At 39.3% G+C, this 21774-nt stretch overlaps 2 protein-coding genes across 3 annotated transcripts in view; one reads left to right on the top strand and one right to left on the bottom strand.

Annotated features, from left to right (window-relative positions):
* si:ch211-186j3.6 (neural-cadherin) overlaps positions 1 to 14096 on the top strand; it is a 217331-nt gene extending 203235 nt beyond the window's left edge. The window contains exons 32-33 of the mRNA XM_027137161.2: positions 8881 to 9035; positions 11406 to 14096. Coding sequence (XP_026992962.1) covers positions 8881 to 9035; positions 11406 to 11951 — 701 coding nt within the window. The 3' untranslated portion in view covers positions 11952 to 14096. The remainder of the gene's footprint in view (positions 1 to 8880; positions 9036 to 11405) is intronic.
* A 527-nt stretch (positions 14097 to 14623) lies between these two features.
* Positions 14624 to 21774, bottom strand: part of dpy19l3 (dpy-19 like C-mannosyltransferase 3) — a 52521-nt gene continuing 45370 nt past the window's right edge. For both annotated transcript variants that reach the window (XM_027137076.2, XM_047817581.1), the window contains 3 exons: positions 21522 to 21680; positions 17973 to 18153; positions 14624 to 17471 (listed from right to left, as the gene is read on the bottom strand). In XM_027137076.2, the coding sequence (XP_026992877.2) occupies positions 17395 to 17471; positions 17973 to 18153; positions 21522 to 21680 (417 nt within the window). In that variant the 3' untranslated portion in view covers positions 14624 to 17394. The remainder of the gene's footprint in view (positions 17472 to 17972; positions 18154 to 21521; positions 21681 to 21774) is intronic.

The following is a 21774-nucleotide window of genomic DNA, read 5'->3' as shown; positions in this document are numbered from 1 at the left end:
ATATCGCCAGTAAATGTTGGGGTGTTTAAAATAAAACACTTTTTTTTTTAAATGTGGGGTCTCTGTTGTTTAAAAACCAATGTTTACATTTGAAATCACGAAAACAAACACGTCCCTAACCCAAATGGGTCCCACCCCAGCTCCGCCCCACACATACACCAGACAAGTATAACCCAAGTATAACCCAGACAAGTGGCGGATCCTGTTGGGGCAGCTGACCGAGGGTATATTTTTATCAATAAATGAGCTCAATGAGTAATACTATGGTAATACAAATGTGTTTATGTAGTACTGTGTGTTGTACCGTGAAAGGTTTATCTCTGTTTCATGTGGAAGACATTCAGTTATTTCCAGCACTGGAAAGCTGATCCTATATTAACACGGGTCCGGCTTCTTGCCTCATCGTAAGCCTTTCTCGCTTTCTTTGTTTTTATCCTCCATGTCAATGTTAAAACCACTTTCTGCTAATGTCACACATGCGCACTGAACAGTCTATCTGCCCATATTTACAAGACACGCCCCTTTCTGCTCATTGGCTACACGTTAGTTTTGTTTTTGTTTTGTTTGGCGGCCCAATACAGTTTTCTGAAGCATTTCTCAAACAACGGCGACCCCACCTTTAGTAATACTCAAGTAAAGTTAAAACTAGACTAACGAAGTACAACTACTAAAGATTTTTCTTCATTTTGGATTTTGGAGCTGACTTTACAGCCTGAAATTCTCTTCTCGCATCTGTGTCAATGTCTTCTCTCCTGCATGCTTCAGAACCAATGACTGTGAGATATTACTAGATATTTAATAAGGATGTTATAGACGTTTATGATTGCTAAGCTTTCTTGTCTGTCATATTTAGTGCCTGCTAGTAGACTGGATGATAGCTAGTTGGCAGGTAGTGCAGGCAAAGGAAAAAAAAACTAGCAAAAGCTTTAGCTGAAATAGCACTGAATGCATTTTTTTATTTATTTTTAAAGACAGACTTAGATAATACATGAACATGATCACAGTTTCTTTAATTTAGAATTCAAAGATCTTTGGACTGGAACATGTTTTTCTGCACACAGGCCTAGCGTATAACATGGTAGACATGCTGTGTATACTTTATTCCCTATTAATTTGACCTATTTCTTATGACACAGATCTCAGACTTCCATTTACATAAAGAGTCTTTAATGTAGCCATAATTATGTCTTAAAAATATTCAATGTTATTCATTTCTTTTCTGTGCTAATGGTGCTGGAGAAGTGAGTGAAAGAGTGCGCTGCCAAGTTATTTATTTAATATTTAATAGGCATTATGTTTGGACTCCATAGCAACAAAGTTAGGTTTGCTTAATTAACACACACACACACACACACACACACACACACACACACACACACACACACACACACACACACACACACACACACACACACACACACACACACACACACACACTCTCTCTTGTGAAAACCTTTGTCCACTGACATAGTTATTAAATTAAGAATTATTGTTGAGCTTACATCTAAATCTAAACCCAAATTTAACCTCAGTAGCTCCTTTCTTCTTTCTTTCTTTCTTTCTTTCTTTCTTTCTTTCTTTCTTTCTTTCTTTCTTTCTTCCTTTCTTTCTTCCTTTCTTTCTTTCTTTCTTTCTTTCTTTCTTTCTTTCTTTTATTCAAATAAAATCTGCAGGTTAAAAAAATGCAAATTTCCTTCTGCATGCCAGGCAAAATTCCCCACGAGGGCTAAAAAATTCTACCCTTGTGGGTCCCTAGCTAAACACGCATGCACACACATACACACACACACACACACACACACAGAGAGAGAGAGAGAGAGAGAGAGAGAGAGAGAGAGAGAGAGAGAGAGAGAGAGAGCGAGCTAGTTTAGATTAAGGACAGCTTGCTGTTTGGGTGTTTGGGATGGAGCCACAGTGTTATGAGGTGAGCTTGTGTACATCCGCGTTAGCGACAGTTTACGTCACATTACACTCATTTAATCAGTTTAGTGACATATATCATATTATATAACACACCTTCTCTTCCTTCTGTTCATTTATCAGCATTTAAAAGTACATTTTGAACACACACGTCACCTACAGAACTCAGCAACACATGCATGTATACTGCATATTAATTTTTCTGACACTGACTAGACTAACCCACTCAATGTGAAACTTGGAGACCTTGAAGATAATTCTATTTAGTTCTGTTCATGTTTAATTGGTTTAAATAGCAGCCATGAAAGGCATACTAGAGACTGGCTTTTAACAATGGCTCAACGTCACACCTCATATTAACTGGGAACTGAATGTTGATCTGAAAAGATCCTTTGATCCAGATAAGTCGGAGGAAATCTGCTCCAAGCACTCCATCAGTGTGTTGGGGTGTGATTGTGAGTGTGGGTTAGCTGTGCTCTCAGAGATACACAATACACTTCCTGTTACTTAGAGAACTGACACAGAAGTGATGAGCACTGAACCTCGACTTACTCTTTTTTCCCTAAACACTTCAGCTCACTTTGAGCTGTGTATAAAGACAAAAGTCCAATAAACAACATCACCATCTGCCCTGCAGTGGTGTAGCAGTTAGTGCCACAAGCGCTGGTGTGTGAAGTCTTTGGGTCGAGTCTGCGTGACTTTGTATTAGCTTTAGGTCAGAGTTAATTAGACAAAGGTGAAAAGGTCTATAAAGCAGCCTGCTATTATAAGTTCCTGTGGCTTATGTGAATGAACATCCCCTCTGCGTTCTGCAGATTGGTCAGATCCCCTTCCCCCTTCTAGTTTCAGAGCAGGAGGAAAAAAACATGTTATGAATTGCCAACAAAAGCGTTGACTTTTACAGCATTCTCTAGATTATGCAAAAATCTATCACCCACAATGTTTTGTGTCCTCCAGCATCATTTTCCACATCTACCATCTCAACGTGCAATTTAGTCATGAACAAAAAAGTTGCAGTTTAATTACACTGCACAAGACCATATTAATTCAGTAATTCTGAACACTGATTCTTCTGGTGAGATTAGAAACTTCATCGTGTCCATGGTTGACACATCTGTTGTAAATGTTTTTTGTGTGTGCGTTCTTCCGTCTCGATACAGCTGAGATGATGCTTATGATGGAGATATAAGAAAGAGGCGTGAGTGAGTGATTTAGTGAGTGACTGAGTGAGTGAGCGAGTGATTGAGTGAGCAAGTGATTGAGTGAGCGAGTGAGTGAGTGAGTGAGTGAGTGAGTGAGTGAGTGAGCGAGTGAGTGAGTGAGCGAGTGAGCAAGTGATTGAGTGAGCAAGTGAGTGAGTGAGTGAGTGAGTGAGTGAGTGAGTGAGCAAGTGATTGAGTGAGTGAGTGAGCAAGTGATTGAGTGAGTGAGTGAGCAAGTGATTGAGTGAGTGAGTGAGCGAGTGAGTGAGTGAGTGAGTGAGCAAGTGAGCAAGTGATTGAGTGAGCGAGTGAGCAAGTGATTGAGTGAGCGAGTGAGTGAGTGAGTGAGTGAGCAAGTGATTGAGTGAGTGAGCGAGTGAGCAAGTGAATGAGTGAGCGAGTGAGCAAGTGATTGAGTGAGTGATTGAGTGATTGAGTGAGTGAGTGAGTGAGTGAGTGATTGAGTGAGTGAGCAAGTGATTGAGTGAGTGAGCAAGTGATTGAGTGAGTGAGCGAGTGAGCAAGTGATTGAGTGAGCGAGTGAGCAAGTGATTGAGTGAGTGAGCGAGTGAGCAAGTGATTGAGTGAGCGAGTGAGCAAGTGATTGAGTGAGCAAGTGAGTGAGTGAGCAAGTGAGTGAGCAAGTAATTGAGTGAGTGAGTGAGTGAGTGAGCAAGTGATTGAGTGAGTGAGTGAGCAAGTGAGCAAGTGATTGAGTGAGCAAGTGAGTGAGTGAGTGAGTGAGTGAGTGAGCATGTGATTGAGCGAGTGAGTGAGTATAGGCTTATATTTGGCTTAACACACAGATGCCTGGTGTATGTGGTTAGTGAGGTCCATCAAACATAGTACACCACACATCAGAATCATCTCCTGAGTCTCTTGAAAAAATATTAGCAAACACATTGTGGGGACAATCATTTCAGTCCCCACAAGAATTTTGATTGCTACAGTGTAAGTGTGCCTATATGCCACAGTCCCCACAATGTAATAAACACACACAGACACACACACCATCAGCAGCCACTGCATCACACCTCCTGAAGCATATCTGTTCCAACCTGCTGGATTTATTCCCCTTTGATTTTTTTTCTCACCTCAGTTGATTATTGAGGCAAAGCAGTTGACTGACTCTCTTTCTCTCTCTCTTTCTCTGTGTGTGTGTGTGTGTGTGTGTGTGTGTGTGTTTGCATTCTCATCCAATAAAACGGTGCATTTCTAATTCCATTTTTTATTTTCCTATACGTCTGTGTTTTGTGTGTATGTTTTGTGTGTGTGGAGATTAGCTAGTGTCTGGATGGCAGTAAATGTCAGCCTTGTCTCATGCTGATCCTGATTTGCAGCCTTAAAAGTTCTCAAAGGATTTTCCCTGCAGACGGTTCTCCTCTGAGGCAGAGGCGAGAGAGTCTGCTTGCTTATGGGAACAGGGCTGTGGCAGATAACACACACACACACACACACACACACACACACACACACACACACACTCACAGCCATAGAGTAGGTGAGATGAGGCAATACAGCAAAAAAAGGCCAACAAAAGTGCAATAGAAGTAAGAACACATAAGATCAAATTAGGGAGCAGAATGAAGGCAGGGATAGAACAAAAATGAGGATCAAGATTCTGAAAAAGGACAGAACTAAGGAAGATTATGGCAAGAATGCGACGGACTGCGATGTAGAGACAGAACAAGGCGGACTCAGCAAACAACAAACTAATGGCCCTTGTACTTTTTTGGATTGGTTTTGGCTGACATCAATATTTTTGCCAATTTGCACTCGCTCTCTTCTCTCTTGCGCTTAAGAAATAATTATTCTTTGTCGTCCATCGCATGATGGATATTTTCATTGCTCTTGCAATTATGTTTTCACCCGAACGCACCAAGTCCCACATTATATCATCATTACTCATGTGAGTGTGCACTTATTGTCACTCATACTCTAGACATTCACACAACAAGGAGATGCATGAATAGTACCTAGGCCCTAAAGGTGTTTACGATCATTCTGGCAAGTCGTAGGGGCTGCTGGGTAATCCCATGCGGGCAGAGACTGAGGCTTGCAGATCGATGGAGAATGCAGAACCTGAACACAGTCCAGCAGAGTTCAACTTATGAAATAACGCTTGCAGAACTCATTCTGAAATCTCTCACAACTGTTAAACTTAAAAGTTATGCTTTGAGAAAGAGAGTGAAAAAATAAAATAAAAAAATCACAAAGCCACAGAGAGCCATATTGAACCTGAATAAACCAGGCAATCTTTTCATCTAGGAAGTATTTTATTTATTTATCTTTTTTGTCTATCCGTTCATTTATTTCTCTTTTTGCATCAGTTGAAGGAATTGATTTTTATTTCACCGCAATGGCTCCAGTAGCTGCAAGCACGCATTGTTTCTTTAGTAGCTTTATAGCTTTATTTGATTCAATTGTTCCATCTGTATTAAAATCTATCTATAATATATTATTTACAGCTTAGTGTTTAGTTGCAGCATTAAATCCTGAGACAAAGATTAGATGATTTTATGATTTTTTTTTTAACTAGATATGTGTGCGGGATTGTTAGATGTGTGTTATCGCTCCATGTTTTACAGAAGCTCACAGATTATATTTGCAATATATTCGAATGAACTCAGTTGTAGAATGTTTGACCTGAGAATCGCATCATTTTCAAATTGTGTGCCTTCTGGGTAGAAAAATAAATGGACTATTCTATGTTCATCTTTTGTTAGCAACATGCTAGTGAGCGTGACGCTAGCGTAACACTGATGATTGACAGATATTTTCCTCCACAAAAAATTGAACCGTGTAAGTCAGTGTTATATATTTAACAAGAAAAATAGTTTGCCTGTCGATTGATCTAAAGCAAATACTGGTGTATAAAGTGCTTTCCAGGTGCTGTGTACATGTTGATTTGACTTCAATCCATAAACCTGGAGGAATTCAAGGTTAAAAAGTCTACCATGAGTTCTTGAGTAGAAATCTTGAGTTGAGAAATCTTGGTTTTCTTTTAGATTTGTCACTTAGAAGTCAGGACGGTTTCTTATTATTATCTTGTATGCTGGTTGTGCTATTTTATTTAATTTAATTTAATTTAATTTATTTATTTATTTATTTATTTATATGTTTGTTTGTTTGTTTGTTTGTTTATTATACTATGCATGTTCTCCCTGTGCCTCGGTTTCCTCCCCCAGTCCAAAGACATGCATAGTAGGTTAATTGGCATCTCTGGAAAATTGTCCGAGTGTGTGAATGCGTGAGTGAAAGAGAGTGTGTGTGTGCCCTGCGATGGGTTGGCACTCCGTCCAGGGTGTATCCTGCCTTGATGCCCGATGACGCCTGAGATAGGCACAGGCTCCCCGTGACCCGAGGTAGTTTGGATAAAGCAGTAGAAAATGAGTGAGTGAGTGAGTAATCAAGCTATCAGTGTAATTTAAACTATCTCAGCCCTGACCGGGCAGGGACCAAGGATGACTAAATAGACCCATTGTTGAAATTCCTTCCTTACTTTTTGCATACTTTTATTCTCTACTGTATACAACACTATACTTCTACTGTGAAAAAGACAAAAACAAAACATTTACTCCACATAATGTATTTGTACCCTTAGTACATATAATCATTCCTTTCATATGATTTCATATTTAACCTTTTTTATTTAGCTAAAGCCTTTAAAATGTAGAATTTTGTCTTGCTTTTCAGCAACATACATCCACCTGCTTCTGTGTCATGTGAGTTAGATAGGCATGCAGAGACACACTCCTTATGGTAAACCGAACATCCTGTCATCATTATCTCACACACTGTTTGATAAAAACGAAGCAGGACAGATTTAACACAAACCATATGCCACGTTGCGACTTTGATATCATCACAACTGTCCTGCTTCTCTCTGATAAGCCCTGCTGAGTGAGTGGTCCAGATCCAGCCCACTTTTATACATGTCGGAAGACTAAGAGGAGGGAGGTTTTCTTTTTGTTTTTTGTTTTTTATTTTTTTTTCTATCTCAAAGACGATTCAATTAATGGACTGCTCTCCACCTTTTTCTTTGAACGTACGCTGCTCTCCTCTTAAACTGCTCTTTGAATATGAGCCAGAAATCCTATTTGCAGTGATTAGGGGAGAAAACGGAGCTAAAAATGTCTTGTGGCTTTGGGTAAGTACCTTTCTTTGGCACGACCACAGCATGACAAATCTCTAAAGAGGAGATACTTGATGTTCATTTATGTGAAGTACATTTGCCAAAGCCAAAAATTAATAAATAAATAAATGAATAAATACACAATAAGTGTTTTTGTCAGCATCATTTGAATAACTGAAAAGGGCTGAAAATTCGAATTACATTTTTTAAAATAAAATAAAATAAAATAAAATATCCCAGCATCTGCTTGTTACACTTTTTTTTTTAATGCTAACATTTAGAGCTCTTTTAATTGGCAGCAAATATAGTTGTTTTTTTTTACCGATGACTGGAAGATTTACTATTAGTTTTGTGTTCAATGTACAAAACCTGAGGTGTTTGGCCTCAAAGAACCAGCAAATGCTGCGACCTGCAGTTCATAGTAACCAAGAAAAAGCAATGAATAAAGAAACCAAGTGTGGAAGCAGGGAAAAAAAAAGAAAATACATGACACAAAACAGCCGTGACATGAAGAAAGCCTCAGTGCAACAGAGAAGGAAACAGAATGAGAAACAGAATGAGTCGAAGGCAAAGGGGACTACATGGGGAAAAAAAGACAGATAGATGCCATGAAATCCTACAAAATAAACAGCAAGAGGAGAGAGAGAATGGGGGGTGGGGTGGGGGTGCAGGAAGCTCAGAATTCATGAAGACTAGAGCTCATTGTCTACCTATAATTTAGTCTAAAGGCCACTCTGAGTTTGGGAACGGATGAAGAGCTTGACATGGAGCACTGTTTCATTAGTCTGTAATAAAAACATTACAGTCTCTGTCTCTCTAATTGTGTAGCATTTGACCACATTCACATTTCTACCCTCATTTTTACCCCTCCCCATCCTCTCTCCCAGTATAAACCACTCTGCCCTCATACCTGAGCTAATAGATGTTTGCGATTGGCTGATTGCGTCACTCGAGACGGCAAGCCTTATTCCTTGATGTTCAAACATTACCTGTAGGAAAAACTATACGTGTATTAATATTTATAATATTTTCACATACATGACTGGCCATTATATTATTTTGGGAACTAGAAGCATCTACATTTGTCATAAAATAATGTGGGCAGGTACAAAGAAAAAAAAATATAATAATTATGAATCTATTAATTATGGCCATACCAATGTGTGTAAATCTATATGCAGATACAGTACAGATACGGCTCTCTGGGGCATTAAACAGAGGTACAGGCATAATGCATACATGGTGTATCCACATGTTTATAACAATGACATAACTCTATGGAGGGATTTAGAAAGCAGTTAGTAAATCAAGCAGACTACAGAAAACACTGACATGTTTGTTTCATGGTAAATATTTGATGCTTATATAATTGCTCCTAGCCAACAGTTTACAGAGTTCCATTCTTAAAGGTTACAAAGCTAAGATAATCACTCTCTTTAATTGGCTCCAAGGTAGCAGTTAAATGTAAAAGAAGTGTTCCCTGACTTATGCTCATGGCTCCATTGACCTTATTAGCTTTATGGTAACGATCAGACACAGAAGGGCCAAAGTCATCATGGAATAATGCTGAGAGATTGTTTTTCCCTCATACTTATGTGTGTGTATGTGTTTGTGTGTGTGTAGTTCTGCTGCTCGGGATCTTTCTGTACACACGATGGCGAAGCTACAAGGGCCTGAAGGAAGGCGTGTACCACGTTTCCGCTCACCACGATGGCTGGGAGGACATCCGCGAGAACGTGCTCAACTACGATGAAGAAGGCGGAGGCGAGGAAGATCAGGTGAATGCCCCCTGCTTGATTAAAACATTAACATTGCACTGTCATGTCAATGATGGTGAAAGTGTGCCATTTCTTTCCATAAGCAGCCAGAATGTTAGAGTTAGACATAAGTGGCCCATGTCGCTATGACAACCTGCAGTAGGACGTCCAAAAAGTCTGACCGAAACGCAGTTGCCATGACGGCTCATGTGGAACTGTCTCCACGGCAACCTTTAACATCAGCAGCCCACCCGATCCGGTTTTCATGCCGACTCGAAACTCTTGAAAGCTGAACGTTTCAAGATACCGTGACAGCTTGACATTTTACCCATGACATTTTTAGTGAAAGTGAATGCACTGGGGAGAAAAGCTCTAAAAGTTTATTCTACCCAAGTTGGGGGGTGGGGAAGGAGTGACGACTATAAAGCGTTGCCATCGAGTGAGAAGAAATGCGCCAACTGATGTCAGCAGGTGGTAGATACGTTGGTTTGTCTAGGATGTTATAGTGCAATGTCTCATTGGCACATTCAGCCATATGTTCTTTATAAAGCAAGGTTTATCAATTAAGGTTTATCAAGGTAATCAATTACCTCAGGCAATCACAATGCTTTATTAAAATTAGCATAGAACTGAATACAAATACATTATTTAAAATGAACAGCTCCACACAGACACCAAGATGGACACAAGAGCGAAAGGTTTTGAGTTCAAACATGCACAAGTTGCTGGACAGATATGAAGCTTGCAAACAAACAAAGACTGAACGTGTTGTGCCGCAAGATGCGTTGTGCTGCAAGATTCCTTCATTCATGCTTAGTATATGCCTGGTCCAGGTTGTGCAGGCTTGGATATTAATTTGTTTATATTTACATTTACATCAAACATTTATGTCATTTAGCAGGTGCCTTTATTTAACACTATGTCAGGGACTAAAAGTAGTACGAGTCCAAAAACATCGTTGGGGAGGTGTGTATAGTATAAACACACAAACACACACAAAACATTGATAGTTTTAATAAGTGCTGACTAACTATTGACAAGGCTACAAGGAATTGACACTGGTTGAAAAAAAAATTCAAGATGGCTGACGACACTCCGGTGAAGAAGACATCCACCGTCCAATGTCTTTTTAAATTATGTGTAATTTATCTTTAACATAATAAAAAAAACAGACGATCCTTCCCTTCTAAAATACTTATGCATAGCATATAATGCATAGTTTAAGCCAGCGCGTAGTATATCATTTAGGACGCAGCTCTAGTTTAAGTACTATTCTGCAAAATAGAACAAAACACTTGAAGTTATAATCACAAATAGTAGCTGTGCACAAGGGCGTCGATTTGGGTAGGGACGGTAGGGACATGTCCCTACCAATATCCAGGGAACACTCAATTGTCCCTAGCAATAATTCGACCAAGCCTATATATATATTTATACATACCCACTGATATCTGTCTGTGTCTTTTGCTTTTTTACTTATTTCATTTAACATTTATCCAGGAATAATTAAATACGATGAAAATATTTTATACGGCGTTCTGTAAAAAATAGCGCAACTTGTGGAACACAAACGGTTAACAGATTTACCTCCTGCAATGAATCCCGCCTCTGTAACTCACCTCTCTAAAAGGATTGGCCTTTGCCTTTTTTGAGTCCTGCCTCTCTAACCCACGTCGCTGTTTGATTGGCTTTGTCTTTCTCGCTAATGTGTTGAGTTCGGCTACAGCTATATTCCGTTGTATGCAGGCTACCGGTATGTCAGGTAGAAAGTATTCTTATAACAACAGTTTTATGCACAAAATAATATAAATTATGTCCCCACCAATGTCAAATAAATTATGTCCCCACCAATGTCAAAATCAAACTTTCGCCATTGGCTGTGCAATCTGATCCGTAACCAGAATTCAGACAACAAACAAAAAAACAAACAAACAAACACCATCTGGTTTATGGCACGCCCAATCAAGATTTAAGTCCAAATACATCAGATCACGAGAAGTAATTGCGTATCTATCTCCTTATTAGCTTTGACTCACTTGAGAAAAGCCCCAAGAGAAGCACTCTGTGTCAGGTGGAAAGAAAGGTGCACTCATAGAAGCTAGGCTTTAACATTAGTGGCATGAGTAAGGATTTATGTCATTAATGTTTAACAGAAGAATGCATTCTGTAATGAAGACACAGAGCCTCTTATGCTGTCAAGTGTCGCTTCTTCTGCTCTTATTAGCCAATGGATCAAGAGTTGTTTATGTTACATATTTCATAAGCTGACATTAAAAAGAAGAGCTGTAGAAAGCATGTCATATTAACTTAAATGAATGAATATTCCTGTCAAATAAACCTTATTTATTTCTTTAATTTTCTTCTCTTCCTGCTTTTGTCCATTTCTCTTAGAATGCGTACGACATGGCAGAGCTTCAGAAGTCCCTGCAGCCAAGTCCAGCCCAGTCCGTGCAGTACAGTCGCTCTCGAGCCCTCCATCATTATCATGCCCCCATCCAGCAGCAACAACACCACCTCCATCAGTCAGACCCGCCGTCCAGAGCTCCGACAGCTACCAGCACTTCGTCCAGCAGTACTACCCTGCGCAGAGACGTTCCTCTGAACCACACCCCTGCCCAGGGCCAGTGTGCCACCTCCACAGCCACACGCACCGCCCAGCTCGCACGCAAGAGCTTGTCCTTCTCCAGCCAGGACCTGGCACGCTACTTGTGCGAGATCATCCGAGATGCCGAACAACACGCAGACTCTGCACCCGCTGACTCGCTTCAGGTGTTCTCTACCGAAGGTGGTGGTTCTCCGGCCGGTTCTCTCAGCTCCTTTAGCTCTACTGGTCTGGATGAGAGCAGCGCTGCCGGACACGAGAGTCTCAAAGATTGGGGGCCACGATTTGATAAACTCCGGGCCCTTTATGAAAGGGCGGAGGCTAGCGACCTCTAAGCGGACTCTGTATGTGCTGCAGAACAATCTGGAAGACTTTTCTGGAAAATGTGAGCGTCAGGGATGGACGCAGAATCACAGGGAATTTTCTTTTTTTTTGTGAGGCCGAACAAGGTTTGCTTTGCTTTCTGTCCTTGTCCGGGGTTGTGATTCTTTACAAAACATTTCTCCTGAGTTGGAAGAAACGGAGACAGCCTGGTGTCCCTCGACTATCAATGAGTCACAAATGGGAAATGCCAGTCAAAGAAATAAGTGTCCGTATATGACACTTAATCTTCCCTACAAAGGAAAAAAAAAAAAACAACATTTCAGCAGCAACTCGTGGGTGACAATGCCAGAAAGTGATAGCATCCGTTAAGTTTGAGTCCTATTGGGGAGAAGCCGCACACACTGATCTTTTCTCATGCGCTGTCCTACATGTCTGTATTCTCTAAGTGTTTTGAATAAAAAAGGGAAAGTGCTTGGACATTAAGGATGGCCGCTTCTATTTTCTTTTCTCCATGGCCTTCCTTGATTTGCTTTTCTAAAAGCGTTTCCTACTTACGCTGTCAAAGTACCTACAACGTTCATCTGTTACACCTCCAAACTTGGTCAAAGCTTATTTTTTTATTCACACCACTCTCCTTATAAATTTGAACTCCCCTTGGATGGTGGGAAGAAAGAAGTGACCGGAAAAAAATGAGGAGGATGTAGTACGAAGCACTAAAGAAAATGAGGCTGAGACCTGGCTTATTGTTCAGCCCTTTTCTCCAAAGCTAGATGGGAATACAAATTGTGCCCTCTCTCTTGAGCAGAGTCTGAATACAAATGTGTTTGGGACGCGGGACGTGGAGGTCCATGTCAGAGCAAAACTAAAGGATGTAGACGAGGTTTTCACAGAGGCCGGTACTACAAAGTTTGTATGAAAGAGCTAAAGATATTTGTGTATATGCACCTATAAGACTGGTTTCACATTATTCGGTGGATCTAGGAGCTGTATTCTGTGCAGGAGATGCTCTCGGTGGTACAAGACTAGCGAGGTTCCACTCCATTTTGCTCCCTTTAGGAAGCATTATGTCTTTAACAAAAACCTGCACAGCATGTGGCATTTTTACTCCTGGTAAAAAGAACTATAAGTGGAAAGTGAGTATTCTTTTCCCCCATGTCACACAGCGCAACCCTGCTGAGAAACCTGATGAACCTCGATATAAAGGTGAATTCAACCCAGAACATTTGGAATAAAAAGTTAGAGATAAGCGAACCTCTAGCTCTTGACACTAAGCATTTCAACCCAACCCATTCTAATGGGTTCATGAAGCAGCACAAGGCGTGAAAGTTTGTTGTGCCGCTTTTTGCCCACCTTAAATGGAATACAGCCTCCACCTGTGAGGTCGCAAATGCCAACAGCGTACTCTATGCATACTGAGGTTACGTTTCTCCGCCCACCACACGCACCCCCCTCGCCCTCTCGCCATCATTTTTTTTTCTTCATTTCTGGCATGTTTTTTGTTGTGCAGCTCTTAATGTGGAGCATGACAGTGCAGCTATAGTGTGTAGGAGTGTGCTAAAAGACATCAGAGAGCTAATCCTAATACGAACTGATCGCTCACTGTCATGCTGCAAACCAAAGCATCACGGGAGACGGAGAAGTCGTTGGAAAACTCGTCACTCTTATTAAAGATCTCAAAAGTGCCAATTTTTTCCAGAGGCAGCAACATAAAGCTCAGAAATGGTACTCGCGTTTTCAGAGACAAGATAAAGGATCAAACAGGACTGCAGTTCAGATCCTCATAACATGATTGAAAAGGGGGAAAAAACTATGAGGTGAAAATATTATTCCAGAGACACAAACGGTCTCCATGGTTTTCTATCATCTCCGACAGATCAGTGTCATCTTAATTTCGAAGACATATTTTTTGTGGTGAATATGTAGTACTGCATATTGTAAGATGTTTTTACCTCATTTGTACATATCAAAGAAAGTTACTGCTTTTCAAAGAAATCTCAAGATCCCATTTGAGGAATATCAAGATATCAAGCTTCTGCTGTTGAACGTGAGCTTGTATTATATCATTTTCCTTTTTTAAGGCATATTTCTTTCAGTGGGTGAAAATATATTGACGTTTTGCATTTTTCTTTCTCAATGAATAAAGTTATTTACTACTATTCTTGTTTCAGTGCTATTTATCTTTAGTTTTTCTTTCTTATTAATGATTACATTTTTTGTTCCCCGGAGAATTGTTGCAATTGGTCAAAGAAAAGAAAAAAATAAGAAAGAAAAAAACAAAGCACGAGCTGAAAATTTTACTAGAAATTCATGCGACAAGAAAGTAGTTCTGCATCATAAAAGACAAGAGCCTATAAGGTATAAAAATGCAAATATCTTCAGCATGATGATTTCTCAGAGGTTAAGGGTCATTTCCCATTTGCATATACATATACTCTGAATTGCTTGATTAGGATAGTTTAGGTGTGTCTGTGCCTTATGAGTTTACTTAGCATTCAATACCGAGAAGGAAAAAGAAGGAAAAAAAAGGTGTACTTTTTGAGTGACAAACGGTAATGAGCACTTTGTAATAGTTTGGGAAGAATAACAATATGTTCTCTTTATTAGTGCCTGCTTGTGCTGCATACATTTAAGATGTCATGAATTGTGTTTTGAATCTGAACAATGAAGGAATCAAGACGGAATGTTCAACGGACAAATCTTTTTTTATTACAAAACATTAAAGGTAAACAGAACCGTTTAAATGACGACCTTGTACAATTACTCATACACTCATAACATCACATGATCAGGCTAGTGCAATTTAGCACCATCGTTGAACAATGCCCGAGAATCCGAAACAAACAGAATGTCCCTTTGCCATCATCGGAAAGTGGAATGTCCTTTCTTTCTCGCTCTCTCTTTCTTTTTCAGCCTAATCAAATCGGCTAAAAGAGGTGGTAAACATAAGAATGCATGTTGAACAAGTTAGCTAAATCAGTGCATAAATTCAGAAAGGGAAAGGAGCAATTATACAATCAATTGGCACATTGAATTTGCACAAACACCAAAAGTAAAAAACAAAAAAAAACAAAACAAAAGGTGTTTGCAGTGAACTGTGCTGTTCTTTCTTCTCATCACATGTATAAGATATTAAGTCTGAATAGCATATTTATTTGCACAACTCTACAACTAGATTAGAGCTGCACACTTCTACGAGTAACTAAAATCCAGATATGAATTTTTTTGACAAATCTGACTAGTTATTTCTTAATCATTGTGTGTAATTATGCATCACATTAAATAAGGGAGTCGAAAACATTTCAAAATACTGTTCGAATGTGAACACAAAATAAAATGACATCAATATGACACTGTTTTCTACTGATTAAGTAGATGTTTCTTTTTTTTTCACAAATAAATGGCAGATATCTAGTTCAATCTCACTGGAGTACAATTAAGTTATGATCCTGAGAATTCTATTTTGAAATGCTCTAAGAACATTTCCTCATATCAAGGCTTCCTGAATAGTTTTATTTTGCCTTTCACAAATATAATTGCTGCCCTTTGACTCTATTCATTTGCTTACCACAGCGAAGATGACAGAAAAAAAAATCATACAGCGTGTAAAATAATTCCGATTTGCAGACACATCGTGTATTTTGCACTTACAGGTTTAAAAAACTTCATATTTTTTGTGGCAAACATAAACCGAACACGTTATTTTGTTAATGTGAATAACAATCTTGCAAACAGGTTGTTATTAAATCAGCATGCACATTTTGACACATGCACACCTTTAATAAATCAGCACCTCAGAGCGTTAAATTGGAATGTTCCATCGTATAATCAATGCCATGAGGACTGTAATAAAACACCCGGCTCTTATAGCTTTGACTATCCAAAAAACAGAGCTTTATTTCAGCCTGCTGATTTCACTCAGCATGAACTGAGGATCTTTATGAACTGGCCAAGCAGGTCGATGTATGAATGTATTCCACTAAAAGCCTTTGAGGATTTCTGTTACACAACTTAAAAAGAACATCAAATAATTGATTTAGAGCATAATGCTGCAATCTATAACCGATACACTTCAGTAGCAGCCTGGGCCTGAATCAGCCCAAGAAATATATTAAAACCAAATTGCGCTTAATTGTGCTTAGAGTATGGTTGTTTGGCTGCTGTACTGGGCTGATTAGAAAAATGTTTGCAAATGTCTAATTCATAAAAGGTGTAATGGAACAAAAAAGATTAACATTACTAGCTTGGATTGAATTAATTTATTTACAATGCCACCCTTGAAGAACATCAGCAGGTAAACAGTCAGTTCTCTTACTTGTTGTGTAGGAAACTGGAAAGATAGGAAAAAGTACTGTGACAAGAGCCATATTGTGATAGCTAGATGACTGGGTCAGGGCCTCTCCATAACAGCAGGTCCTGTGTGGTCTACCTGGTATGCAGTGGTTAGTATCTACCAAAAAATATCCAAGCGGTGAACCACATCCAAAGGCATTTTGAGGTCCATTCCCTCAAAAGAGCTACATAGCATAAGGTTAAAACTGGCTATGATGCTAATGTTAACTACAATGCTGGAAAGTTGTCAGAACACACAGTGGATGGAAGCTTGCATCATATAGGGCTGCGTAGCTTCAGACTGGTCAAAGAGCCCACGCTGGACCCTGTACACCTCCACAAGTGCCTACAACAGCCATGTGAGTATCAATACTGGACCATGAAGCAATGGCAGAAGGTGGCCTGTTTTGATGAATGGCTTGTTCTTTTACATTATGTTGATGGTCAGGTGCATGTGTGTCGCTTACCTGGGGATGAGCTGGCTCCAAGATGCATTATAAGAAGAAGGCAAGGTAGGAAATTCTTGGTTCCTGGCATTCGTGTGACATTACTGCAAAGCAGCTTTACGTGAATATATAAATTCCAAACACAGAACAAGTAACACCCCTTCATGGCAACAGAATTCCCTGATGGCAGTGGCCACTTTCAGCATGATAATGCTCTCTTCCACACTGCAAAACTTGTTTAGGAATGGTTCGAGGAAAAAGTTGATGTCCTTAGATCTCAATCCGTTCAAGCTTCTTGGGGACGTGCTGGACAATTAACAATCTGAACTTATAGGGCTTACAGAATCTGCTGTTGATGCTATATATATATATATGACAAAGATAGAAAGACTGATTTATTTTACCTTATCACACAAATTAATGTCATATATTTTTACTAAATCTACCAGCTTTTGTTCATTCAGTTACACATTAGACTGTACATTAAAAAAAAAAAATTCTAATTCATTGTTCGTTTGCCATCGCTCATGGCAACGTGCCAAGCACTAAATTACACCTGCTAATTAAACGGAACAAAAAAGCAATGATATTCACAGTGCTAGAGCCGTTAGGCAATACAGTAAGAATTTATGGCACTTGTGCTGCACTCGTGACCAAGTCTGCCTCTTAAGAGTCACTGTTAGAAGGTCGGGAGAGCAGCATACGTACGCTCATGGACATGTGGAAACGTGCTCTGACAGTGCGCTATGAATCCAGCTGCAGTGTAAAGACAACAATTACCCAATAGTTTAGACAGATTCTTTTTTCTTTTAAACCAATTTTTTTTCACACCTCTCCTGCAGCACGTGAGAAATGGAGGAAATGCAAAGAGGTATAACAAAGTATAACATGCTTCTTTTCAATAACTATGTTCTAGTAACATACAGTATGTGTGAACATGTTTAATGCATAAGATCATGTAGAGAGAGTGAAAATGAAGGAAAGACAGAAAACAGACGGCAAGGGGAAGAAAAAAAAAAGTTTTTTCATCTCATGTTCACTCGCTGTCTCTCGTGCTGTTCTTTAAACATGAGCTCCTGTTGCTTTAGAGAGACTTATACACCCCACATCATCTGCCTGCACTGGATTAATCAGGTATCTGTCCCACACACACAAACACACACCCCTACTGTGATCACTCGATAACTAAGCATTTCTCACAGGCAGCAGCGAGGTGGGTGGCTGATTTGGAGGAGGCGTTGTCCTTCGTCTACTCACCCCCATCCTTTTTGCCTTTCTTCTTTGATTTCTTTAGCTTGTAGACGTTAAAGGTTTTGTTGTGAAAGACACGAGTGAAGAGCGTGGAATACGGCGGATCACCAGTCTTTACTGCTTCGCAAAACCGGGGGTGAGAGGCTGGAACGAGGTCAGGGTCATTCTCTCCAGGTCCGTCCATGATCTGGAGAACAACAGCGCAGTATTAACAAAATCCAAAATAAGCCATAATAAAGTCCATGATAAATTGAACTAATAATTTGCACTACTGTGATTTTTTCCAGAAGAAAAAAATCCTACCCCACCTGTTTTCTACTTCTTTGCGCAAAACTTCCTGTGTCGTTTAAGGTGAACAGGTTATTACGCTAGGTGCTTTTTATTTACACTAGATGTGACTTCTGCTTAGTCCAGATGCCCACTTTAATTTACACATGTATCTTTAGGCAGCAATGAAAAGGGAAGAGGTTAAGTATGGATGCAAGCCAGGTTTGGTAGAGCAACCCGAACTCTTTAGGGAAGAGACCTGGCACAATTCCTAGGTAATTAGCCAGAGGCTCGTACAAGAACAAAAGTGGAAACGTTATCCTGAAAGATGTTGACCCCTACTGCAGAAACTGAATTAAAAAAGAATGAGGAATGTGTGGAAGTAAGAACGATTCAGAAAATGAAGTAGCTGTTGACTGTCGTGTCAAGGACGAACGTTTTCAGCATATGAGTGGTACGGTACAGGATGAATTATTTATGAATGAATTGGGAACACGCCATACGTAGAAAGAAGATGTACATGATAAATAAATTAAAGGGTTTGAAAAGTAAATTCCAAGAAATTCATTTATTCATAGGTTTTTACACTTTTAAGCCAAGTGTGTATGTGTGTGTTATTTGTAGTCTGTTAAATGTGAATGATGTCAATACCATACATTAAAAGCAAAGTCATGTATGTCGCTATTCTGAAAAGTGAAGCTTTCAGTATGCTGAGGAACTGCTACTAGCTAGTTTCAAATTATACAAAATGCCTCATCCCTACTGCTTTTCAGCAAAGAAACTGAATTGGCCTAAAAGCCTCATGATTTCAAACAATTAAATCATTTGTAAAGCATCAATAAGACAAGTCACACAGCAAGCACATGTATCAAAAAGACCAGCGGAGCCCTTTTAGAATGATAAAATCACCTGCGACACGATGCTGGAGCCCCCTTCAAGCGTTTCCAGAACAGTTCTGTAAACTTTGTTTCATGTGACTGTATTAGAAATTGCATTGCATTTAAAATGACAACATAATAAAGAATGCATGCCATGTGGAAGAAACCCAAATTGCCACTGATTCATCTGGCTGCATCAAACGAAGGAGGGATTTTTTTTTATTCCCTTGACTGAATCACGAACATCAGAGGAGGGGAGATGCACAGCTTCCATCAAATCTGTAATGAAACCCTTTCAAAGTAGTCTCTTAGCAGTAGGAGTGGCATGTGCAAGGCCTGATAAGTTTAATGACACCTAATGCAATTTTATGATTTATTCTAGCAAGTATTCATCATGCTTAGCTCTATTCAGCCATATTATCACTTTAAAAGTTTAGCTTCAGGCATTTTATTGCCTTATTCCTCTGTAACTACAAAACATATAACAAGTGTTATTTACCCTGAAAATCATGCGCATTTATAATAAAATGCTGTAGCCTATTTTTTGAGCCCACGAGTCATAAATGTGACCGCGTAATCATGAATATTCATAAGCAGACCCTGCATGTTCATGAATATTAATTAGCTGACGCACTGAGCTTCTGATGTAGAACATGAAGAAGAAATAGGGCAACATATTCAACCGTAAGAGATTGGAAAAGTTTCAGAGCAGTGGTTTTATTCTACAATTAATCAGCGGTGGTTGACATGAGTTTGGAGGTAATGTTAGCTTGCTCTTGTAAATCATATACCTAACAAGATGCACAGTGAAGACACCTTTCATGTCAAAACAGCTCTCTAACCCGGTGCTGTTCCAAACCTATGCAAGCATGTGTTGTCTGTAATAAAACATTGGCCGTTGAACCGCTTGCAGTCGTACTGGATGTTTATTCAGTAATTTCCTGATAGAAAGGGATTTGGGACTTTGAGGATGAAGTAACACAAACAGTACTCATTTGTTATGTATGTCTTTCATGAACAAAAGGAACTATTATTGAAACTGTGCATTCTGGGAATGGCAGAGGTCATATTTATGCCTAAAACCTCATTTTACATTATTAAATAGTGGCCACTAGTCAGTATTAAGGCACTAGAAATTCCAACGGCACAGTGACGTATACAAAGTATGGCACATCAGAATAATATGTCACCATTAGTTACTTGCATTGTTAACAGAAAGTCAGCATATTGACCAAGAATCACCCACTGTTGCAAAATGAGGCATGAATGACGATGACAGATCACCAGGAGTTTTCCCAACAACCCAATGGCAGGTATGACAATGTTTACATAACTCCCACTGCTTCATTCAAAACTTAATTACTTTTAAAAACAAAATTCTGTCAGATCAAGTGACTATACGTTCCTCCAAAAAGTTCATCGCATCGTTGTGTTCAAAACTTTGCCTCCATGATGGAAACCGACACATGGAAATGGAGAGAGCAATCAGTTTATAAGATTTCCAATCTGTGAAAGGAAAAATGTACAGAAGATATCAGAGGCTCTGTATCCCATAGGTGGCATGTCTGAGTCTGAGACTACAGTGTGTATGCAAATTTATGTCCCTCTCAGCTTACATTATTAACAAAAAACTACACTAGGTAGATCTCATATTTCATCATTGCTGCTCTGAGTCCTTAATACAGAGGGAAAACAAATCCCAGATCACTTTTTAATGTGTGGGCGTCTTAAAAATAGTCAACTGATATTTTTAGTTACACTGCGATGTTAGAATATTGGCAGTGAAACCTATTTTTAAATTCAACATATTTTAAACAAAAAAAGACAAAAAGACTAACTGTTCTGCGCTTTGTTTTAGCTTTTTTTCTGGCTGGCCTCCTAGAGCTATGATGTGATTGGTCTAGAAATGATAATATTAAAAAAATAATAATCCAGCATTTTTTTTTTTTTTTAAGTTGAACTTTTCTGAACAACTTTGGAAAATCGCTTCCCCCCACCCCCATTCCTATGGGCTGCTTCCAGGAACATTAAGAAAAAAAAGCACCTTGTGTGAAAGTAGATTAACTCTTAACACATTGTCTGATAAATGTGTAGAGTTGCGACTTTTGATTTTTGCACATTTAAAAAAAAAAAAAAAAAAGCTATTGATGAAAGGGACAAAAACAGCAGCATCTTAATAACTGGAGAAAAAACATGACATTTAAGCATGGAAGTGTGAATCACACAAGAAATAACACAATAGCTAATAATAATCAAAGCGGGCCTGGGCACCTGCTGGCTTGGGAAAACATTGTAAATTTATCCTAAATAAATAATTGAAATAAAAAAGGAATGAATAGAATGATGTGCATTAGCGAGTGCAAGAAAAAACCTGCTGGACAAGAAAGTGCTGTTAGGGTGAGTGACCTACATGTCCATTAGCCAGGTCGAGAAGGTCTCTCAGCCTGCAGCCACGGCTGTGACGACGCTCGTAGCAGATGCTGTCCTCCAACACTAAGAAGTCTGCTCCTGCAGCCCGTAGGAGTCTGTGTACCTCTTCAGCAGACTGACGTGCATAGATCTGATACACCTGAAGTGAAGAAGCAAATGAAGAAGAAAAGAAGTAATGATTTACAGAAAACAAATATCATAGAATTGGGGTTATCCAAAGTAGAACAGGCAAA

Source organism: Tachysurus fulvidraco, chromosome 1 (genome assembly GCF_022655615.1).
Source record: "Tachysurus fulvidraco isolate hzauxx_2018 chromosome 1, HZAU_PFXX_2.0, whole genome shotgun sequence".
Classification (NCBI taxonomy): Eukaryota; Metazoa; Chordata; class Actinopteri; order Siluriformes; family Bagridae; genus Tachysurus; species Tachysurus fulvidraco.
Note: the sequence above shows the minus strand (reverse complement) of the source record. Positions and strands in the feature narration are given on the sequence as shown.